The 9,323-nt window shown below is 37.8% G+C and overlaps 1 protein-coding gene across 3 annotated transcripts in view; it reads left to right on the forward strand.

Moving 5' to 3' along the window:
- The window catches only part of LOC126470135 (microtubule-associated serine/threonine-protein kinase 2), a 268,713-nt gene extending 260,371 nt beyond the window's left edge, over nt 1–8,342 (forward strand). For 2 of the 3 annotated variants that reach the window (XM_050097751.1, XM_050097750.1), the window contains one exon: nt 4,452–8,342. In XM_050097751.1, the coding sequence (XP_049953708.1) occupies nt 4,452–6,383 (1,932 nt within the window). In that variant the 3' untranslated portion in view covers nt 6,384–8,342. The remainder of the gene's footprint in view (nt 1–4,451) is intronic. The other variant, XM_050097749.1, reaches the window with a different exon arrangement.
- The last annotated feature ends 981 nt before the right edge of the window (nt 8,343–9,323 follow it).

Consider the following 9,323-nt stretch of genomic DNA (forward strand, 5'->3'; position numbering starts at 1 on the left):
CGTTGTACCGGCAATATGCCTGAGGATTCTGTGCTGATGGGTTCTGCAAGCACAGGACCCTAAATTTTACTCAGCTGATTGCCCATGTCCCAATTCATTAGGTTATCCATCAGTCAAATCTCAGTTGACTCCCTCACTGTGCTGTCTAAACATCTGGGCCTCTGATCCAGGATTCTAATCTCTTCATAGCTCATGGAATGATCAAGTTCCAAGCAGTGTCCATTGATGGCTGAGTTAGTTGCTTGTAAAAGTGTGTTGTGTTGACGTTCTTGGCACCTGATGTGGACAAGTCTTGCATTTGTCCTGTTGGCGCACTGACAAAGTACACTATAAATTTCTAGCTTTCATTAACCAAGGTCATCTTTAGAGTTCCCCAGTAGTCCTCTGATCTTAGTTGGTGAACTAGACAAATGCTTCATCTAATATTTTTGCAGCATCCTGTGGACTTTGACTGAGATAGATCCTGCATAGGGCAGATAAGCCACAGCATTGGGGTTATCTTGCTCTTCTCCCTTGTCATATGGTTGAGTGCCTGTGTGAATGACCTTCTTAGACTGTTTGTCAGTGTATGCATTTCTTCAGAACACTATGCATAGATATTCCATCTCTAACATCAAACTGTCTTCATTTGATAATGAGCGTGTTCTGTGTACCACTGTCTTAGGACCCCATTCTTATGTGCTGGACGATGGCAGCTACTTGGATATATGTCAGTGTATGTTGGTTTGCCATATACACTGTGGCCAAAAAAGCACCCACTCTTCATTTGACAAGAACACCCAGAAATTGTAGCTGACTATCCTTTACAAGTTCCACGCTGAATGTTATATTCAGATGATATGAGCTTAGGCACTGTAAAAACTGATTGAGTCTGTTCCTACCATGGGACCAAATCAGAAAGGTGTCGGCCATATACTTGATGAAGCATGTAGGAGTTTCTCATGTGATTTTAATATTTCCTCCTTCAAGACCTTCATGAGTAGATTGGCAACCTCTGGAGAGAGGCGACTGTGCATGGCTACTCTCTCTGCCTGTTCATAATACTTGCTATCATATAAGAAGTGCTAGAGGGTAGTATGTGCCTGAATAGGCCCATCACAATATCATCAAACTTCTCAGCAATCAGTTCCAAAAGTTCATTGAGTGGCACCTTGGTAAACAGGGAGGCCACATCAAAACTGACCGTTATGTCCACTTCTGAGAAATGTAAGCTCTTAAGACATTCTATGAAACCCACTGAGCTACAGATGTGGTGAATGCACTCCTAAACATGTGCTCTCAGCTGTACCTTCAAGTACATAGTCAGTTGGTATGTTGCCACCCCAGTGTTACTGGCGATTGGATGCATATGATCTCTCTTCTTTGTTCAGTTTAGGTAATAGATGCAGCCTTGGTGGTACTGGTGTTTCTAACCATAATCCTTTAATGACAATGTCTGGCATTCCGATTGCCTTCAATAAAATGCTTTTCTTCCTATCCACTCCAGACATGTGATTATGTTCCAATCGTCTACATGCCAGGTTATCAAGAAGTTGGTGAATTCACTCATTATAATCCACTTGCTGCATAATGAGTGCAATGTTTCTTTTATCTGCTGGTAATGTCACAATGCTGCTGTCTCTATGGAGTTTCTTCAGCACCAACCTCTTGTCTCAGTAGATGTTTGATTTCACTGGTTTTGTGTTTATAATCTCTTTGCAGGTTCCACAGCAAACTTTCTCCACAAAACTTGGTGGAATCTTGTTGGTAGCTGCACTAATAAAGACTTAGATAGGCATGTGTTGCTGGGTGTTGGTGCATAGTTGAAGCCCTTGCTGAATATCTTCAGTGTGATGTTATCAAACTACTTGTCACTTAAATTAATCACAATGGGTGTGTCATCTGTTTTCTGTGTCATTCTTCTGTGTGCACTCTTTTATAGACCAGGAGACACTCTCTACCAAGTTCTGATCATTCTGTGTCAGTGAGTCTGCTGCATACAGTTGTAAAAGTTCCCTATCAGTCACATGTAGTCTTTGGCCCATGTCTCAGATACTTTCCCTCACAAGTACCTACCATGTTTGTTTCATGTTTGATCTTGTTTGCCAATCTGTTGTTGATATGGTACTTGGTCCTAGCAAAAATTTGTTGTATTTGCCTATCCGGACATGTCAACTGAAAGGTGAGAGAACTGAGCATCTATCCTTTCCCTTGGAGAAGTTTGTCTGGCATCTTGACAATACTTTACATATTCTCCCCATACTCTTGATGATGAGACTGATTGATGGATGGATTGAGTCCATAATTTGTACCCTCTGCCTTCCCAGCATGGATACCTGGGGGTGGGGGTTGTGGGAGTGGATTGCAAATGTAGCGAGAAGGTAGAATGATACAAATTATGGGCACATTTTATCCGATGATCAGTCTCAGACCTGATGAAGTAAATGAGTTATGACACAATAATATTGTGCAAGGAAGATGACAATATCCAGCAGTATGCCTGAAAAATCAACAAGGAGAAATTTTGGTGTAAAAAAAGATATTCAGAAGATGATTGTGTGAAAACTGCAGGGCATACAAACAATGACACCTATCAATCGATAGAGCATGTCTCTAGGTTTTGATTTGTAATATGTGCTGTGGTGGTGTTGTGTAGTGCACTGTTAGGGCAAAGGTGTGTCAGAACCTGCAGACAAATCCATATTGTCACAAGTGGGCTGCTATTGTGGCTTCAGTGAATTGCACACACACAATGTTCGACCTGTATTGATGTTTTCTGTGTTAGAAATTATGCCTGTATGGAGCACCTGTAAAGTGACTTAAAAACTTGGAGAAATGCTCTATCTACCAATATGAGTCTATTTTCTATAAGTTTTTTAGTTTTTACAGTCATCTGAAACTCTGAAGGTACTTATGAATAACCCTGTACATAAAGTGAAAAAGTTATCAAAACTCCAAACTTCTTAAAGAGGTCTCTACGAGATATTCTAGAACTGATACCAGGTTTAATTCTAGTGACTCACTTCGTTATTCTGAAAGTGTCATCTCTGAAAGCTGAGTTACCTAAAAAAATTCCATTACTCATTGCTAAATGGAAAAATGCTGAATAAACTAGTTTGCAAATTTGAAGTTAACTATAGCTGTCATCTTATGTATTGCAAGTGTAGTTAGACTGAAGCTCTTCATTAAGTCCAGTGTGTCGATTTTCAAATTCAAGATTTCATAGGGTTGTAGGTTTTTCAGGAATTCTGTGAAATATAGTGGTCTGTATTGTATCTTGTCAAAATTTACCAGCAATCAGCATGCCTTGAACCAATCTACTTGCCGACACGGTCTCCATTCTCAAAGATCCCTGCACTATGGATTTGTGAAATAAACACTGTAATAAATGTAATTTAATATTTTATGACACTGTCACAAGAAGAAAACTAGTACTATGAAAAGTAAAAGTGTGCCAATCGTCTACCATTGATAGTGTTGGTGGTCACCACGATGACAACGATGATGATATAGATATTGGGTAGAGAAAGATACTTTCACTCTGCAGAGGAGTGTGCACTGATATGAAACTTTCTGACAGATTAAAACACAGATGAGAGCACTTGACCACGAAAGGCAAAGTTTGAGTCTCAGTCTGGCTCACAGTTTTAATCTGCGAGGAAGTTTCAAATATTGGGTAATCCATTTTTAGTTTTGTGGCAATTTGGCTGTCAAGATTTAAGTGCATTTCATAATGATAGTTATTTTACATGTAAAATTTAACTGTCCATCTCATACAACATTAGAAATGGAGGTGGGAGGAATGTTTGAAAAGGGTTGGAACTAACAAACTTTTTGTAGGATTGCATTTGTTCAATACAGTGAAACTGTCATTGTGGCTAAAGGATACATAGCTCTGTGTGACACAGTTGTTTTAGGATTGAAATGGACAACAAACAGATCTTTAACAAAAACTTGTAAATAGTGTGCTTGCCTTGGAAGACAGTAAAGAAAGCTAAGAAATATATTACAAGCTTTGATGAACTCTTATTCAGATCAAAAGAAGATATTAAAATAATATCTTAAAAACAAATAAATTGATCAGAATATTTAATTAGGGAGCATGTATAATATTTATCATTTATTAATCCTAAGCATTTTTCTGCGTTGTTGTGGTTTGTAAGAACTTATCCATTTTTTTAGGTTTGTGTTTCATTTGTTTAAGGACAAGAAAAATTAGATTATAATACATTATATTATTTCAAACCTAAAAGAAAATAGAATAAAAATGTTATCAGCCATGTGTTTACAATTATGAACAAACAGTAGGTTTTGTTTCCTCACGTTTGAGTTACAGGGTGGGGGCAAGTGAACACATCATATGTGGCGTAGCGCAGCAACAACTTTTAAACATTTGGTTATGGTATTATTGAAAGCATAATGAATAAAATTAAGATTCATTAAAAATAAATGTGTTGCTCTATTGTTTGCAGCTGGCGGCAGGTGTACCTGCACAAACAAGTGTGACACCAAGTCGCAGCCTAACTTCACTTTCCATGTCACGACCACTACCACTACCACCTACAGAGCTTGGGCCATCCTCACCATTGCGTTCACCACCTACGGTGCCTATACCACCACATCGCTCGGCATCTGTGGAGTCACCAGCAACTTCTTCACAGTCGAGCTCACCTGGTTCTGGTTCAGATGGTAGTGGACAACCACCAGCACCTCATTTCCAAAGGCCTTCAACATTACATGGTCTAAAACATAAGCTGCATACATCAGCTAAAGGCGTTCGCTCACCTGGGAGACGCAAGTCTGTGGGTCATATTCCACTCAGTCCACTGGCAAGAACTCCTTCTCCAGGACCGTTGCCTTCTTCACCCACACGCTCACCTAGCCCCTTGGCATTCCCTGCTGTTGCTGGACACCAACCAGGTAGCTCAAACACAACACAGTCATACAGTCCAGGACAACCTCTTGTGCCCGCAACAGGAGCAGTAGCGAAAAAGGGATTTGGTCGACCAAAGGGAGCTGAACCAGGTTCACCACTGCTGAGACGGGCCCTTTCACCTGATCGCTTGCATCCGAGAAGTGCAGAGAAGCCCGCACCACCATCTGTGTCACCATTGTGTCAGCCATCACCACCCAAGGTTACAGTTTCATCGGCATCACCTCGCTTAACTTCTGGAGTTGCAGCTTCCGTTCCCTCACCTTCAGATCCCGAAAGAAGAAAATCTGATCCTAATCCTTGCTCGGAACACAGTTCTAGTGACTTTAGAGCATCTGCATCTGGTGATAGGGGCTCCCAACACTTGCCTCGCATAGCAGAAGAAAAAGATTCTCCTACAGGTTCCAAAGATGAACAGAGTCCACCTTTTGGAGCATTTTCAGAATCTACAATAGATTTTGATGGCCGCATTGATGTGTCTGTCCGAAAGTCTGCTCCAGGCCGCCTCTATGAAGATCGAAATCAGGAAACACTATCTGGTTCTGGGTTAACTAATGAAAATCTCATCTCTGCAGATTCAGAACCTTTAAGTGATATCTGCAGTAATAAAGGTAATGAAACTCTTATTAAGAACAAAAATAAATGTTCTGTACACAGTTCTCCTGAGTCATCCAGTCATTTGCCCGAACGTGATGTAATAATAGGTGGTAAAAATAACACTATGAAAGTTGACATGAGAGCAGCACATGATAGTCACTCTATCAGTTTCAATAAAAGGCCAGATATTGTGCATGATGATAAATTAACCCAGAATAAAATATTGACATCTGAAACCAGAGTTACAAGTATGACACCTGTTTCTTCTGAACTGGATAAAGTATCTGGTACTCAGATTGTTGCCAGCAAACGTCAGATTGATAGCACTGCGTGTGAAAGCAAGTCAAAATTTATGCTTTCTGCAGGTGAGACCTATCCTGCTTCTAAAAATTTGGAGATGACTAAGCAGCTTGCACCACAAGATACCTGCCGGGCAAAAGTTGCTGAGTGTTTGGAGTTACATACAACTTGTAGTGCCTCTGGGTCTGACATTTCTGTCCATGAATCATATGGAGGAGGTACAACATTTCATAATACACGTAATGTCAGTGTACCTACATCAACAGTTTTTTCTCGTCAGGCTGTGCCTGCAATTGGGGTGATATTACGGGGAAACAATGCACAGACTCAGCCATCAAGCATGCAACATGATAATGCAGCAGGCAGCAGTAAGGAAAAAGAAAGTGTCAGTAAAGTGGTATCTTCTCTCACGTGCACAGGTGGCAGTCATGGCAGAGGAGTGCACAGTTCTTCTGGAGGTGAATCAGCTTTGAGTATAATTCGAAGTTCAAATAGTGAGCTGAAGAACAGTAACACACAAGTCACTATAAGAGAGTGCTCTGATTTGTCAAAGAATAAAGAGACATCATCTTGACATGGTGTGAACAAGATAGATGCTGAATAAAATAAGCCATCTGATACATATTTTCTGGTGCAAAAGCTTTTATTTCTGTGACGTTCATATTATATTTCCAAGCCAAAAAGAGCAAATTAGAAGTAACAGTATTGTTATAAGAAGAAACCAGGGAATGACTATAATAAGAATGTTAGAGGAAGATAAACTAGGATGTCCATTGAAGTAATGCACCAGGTGAGGGTACAAATTTGTGAAGGAGTGAGCAGTGTCTGTTTTCTTTGGTACAGATTTACATGGAGCTCTATTACTTTATGTGAAATTCTCACAACATTTTCAAAAAATTAATAAAGATTTTAAAATATGAAGGTTGTATCTGTAATATATTTTCTGTACACAAGCTATTTTTAAAATAACTATTTAGCACATTGGCCAAACTCCGTTGTATATATTCATGTAAATAAACACTTTTAAATATTTAACTAAATATTTTAATATATTTTTAATTGTAAATTGTGGAATGTTTATCAAGTAAACTTCCAGTTGAAAAATGAAACTATATACATTTGAAATATGTTAGAGTAATCTTGAGAAATGTCACTTTGAAAATTCCCCACTTTAAATTTTATAATGTTGACCTTACTTTTGTAAATAAATACGTTTCTTTGTTGATATTAATGAATGTCTGTGTCCTGTAAAAGTATATCTATCTTAAATCTGTTATTCTATCATTGTCATGCCTAAGTATAAAATGATTAGCCCTAAAACAACTTTTAAAAGGTAGGAGATTTCTTATCTTGCAGTGATTTGTATACCTATTGAAGATAATGCCAGTGAATATCTTTTTAATAATCTTGCTGCCCATTTGATTTTGACAGGCATATTGACTAATGGCATGGTGTTGTGTTGTGATACGACAGTAACTAATCTTAGCAGCTGCTAATTTTTGCCAGTGTAATCACTAAAAATTGTTTCACTGTGGTGTTCATATCTGTCAAAGACAGTCCCATATTTTTTAAATAATAATTGCTGTGTCCAATAGGCGTATAGAGGGAAATCATATTTATTGTGTCAGGAAGAATGCACTTCTTAGACCTTTAGTTTTAGTGGTAAATTTATGTCCCTCCTTTTTTACCTCATAAAAAACTTAATGCTTTGTAGTTTTAAACATAATTTCACAAAAAATGTAATAATTTTCAATCCATATAAAAAAGTTTTTATATAGACCAATGGTGCATACATGTTGTGACAGGAAAGTAGCCATATTTACACACATTGTTTTGTTCATTTATATTTATTCTCATATCTGGGTTACACTGTTATGCATCAATTTGTTGAAGATAATTTTCACAATATTTATTTTTTTGTAATTTTGAATCCATGTATTGTTATCAGGTTTTAAATGTGTGGTGTCATGTATGTTGGGGGTGGGCATGAAGAAAGGAGAGGGAGATTGTATGACAACCCTCATTGTTTTTGTTGGTTGATATTTGGTCAGCCCAAATAAGGGCAGCACTGTTTGTGTATTTTTGTTGACGATAATGCCACAAATTATTTTTCAATAATTTTAGAGTCCAATTACAGTAAACAGCAATATAAATCTTTTCCATAATGTGTATTGTGGCATGAAACAAGCTACCATTACCCATCTTGATTGTGTTGTTGTTTGTGAAAGTGCTAGCTCTGAAAGAAGTTGACAAGTGATATACGTAACTGTTTAAAATATATCATAGTACATTTAAAAAAATTTTTTGAAACATATATAGGCATGTGGCATCATCATGCATCATAACAGGTAGGTAATCAAGTGTCAACTGTGAGGTGGTCATAATAGGAACTTTTTAGTCCTCCCCTCCTCCATTTTTTTAGTCTAATGCTGCTATAAATTAGGGTAAATGAAGCTGATTTAAATATAATATTTGCAGAATAATTATTCTGAACAGATGCTTTTCTCATAAATGTCAGAATTTCAATTATTTTTTTTTTTAATATGAATCTGACAGGATCGCCCTGTTTCATTTTTGCTGTTATCACATTTATTTAAAATAATTTGTGATTTTAGAAATTTGCAGTACAAAGTGTTGTTAATGGTTTTGTTATATTTTGAGGAGAGGAAAGTAGTTTGTTGTGGACTGTCTCCTTGTTCTAGTCAATACCTACTCTTAATTTAAAACAGTTTTCTGTTACTCGCAATGTAATTATTTACTTCTTAATTCTCAGTGTAATTCTGCAGTCATGAGCAATCTTCTGGGCTTGTTAGTGCCAATGCGTGACAGTCAGTAGCTTAGTTTACTTTACTTATTATTTATTTTTGACCATAGCTTACAATTTTGTTGTGGCTATGGAATCAATATTTCCCTCTGTCTCTTTACATCTTTTGTGCTGCAGATTACAATTTCCTTACCTTTTGGATATGGTTTGCAAGTTTGTAACAGTTTTTTATTTGAATATGCCCACTACTTTATATTTTGATATTACAGCCTTTAGCAGGTATGATCCCTCTCCTGTGAATTCCTCTCTTGTCGATGAGCTCTAGGATACTGTGTGAGCTCCTTCTTTTACAAATTGTGCTGTTTCCAGATGAGTAATGAACTACTTCCAGGTCAGACGTGAAACAGTTTCCCTTGTCCACATGTAGTCAAGAAGACATGTGGTCAGTCTTCATTGAGTTGATTTTGTGTCAAGGTGCATTTGGTAGAGCATGATACTTTTAAGTCAGCTAACAGTACCTGAGGTAAGCACTATGGTTAATTTGCATATGATGCTACAAGGTTGTCTACCAATTTGGAGTGGTTGGCAAGTACCAGCACCAAAACTTCTTCAATCAAGAATTCAGGTCACGCTACTTTTCGTCAACTGGTATGCATGTCATCATCCTTTTTTCAGGTGGTTTTGCATGTGATCATTGCACTATACACTACAGTACATTTAATGTAATTTTTTGCATTATCCTGTGATGTG

Source organism: Schistocerca serialis, chromosome 3, assembly GCF_023864345.2.
Source record: "Schistocerca serialis cubense isolate TAMUIC-IGC-003099 chromosome 3, iqSchSeri2.2, whole genome shotgun sequence".
Lineage (NCBI taxonomy): Eukaryota > Metazoa > Arthropoda > Insecta > Orthoptera > Acrididae > Schistocerca > Schistocerca serialis.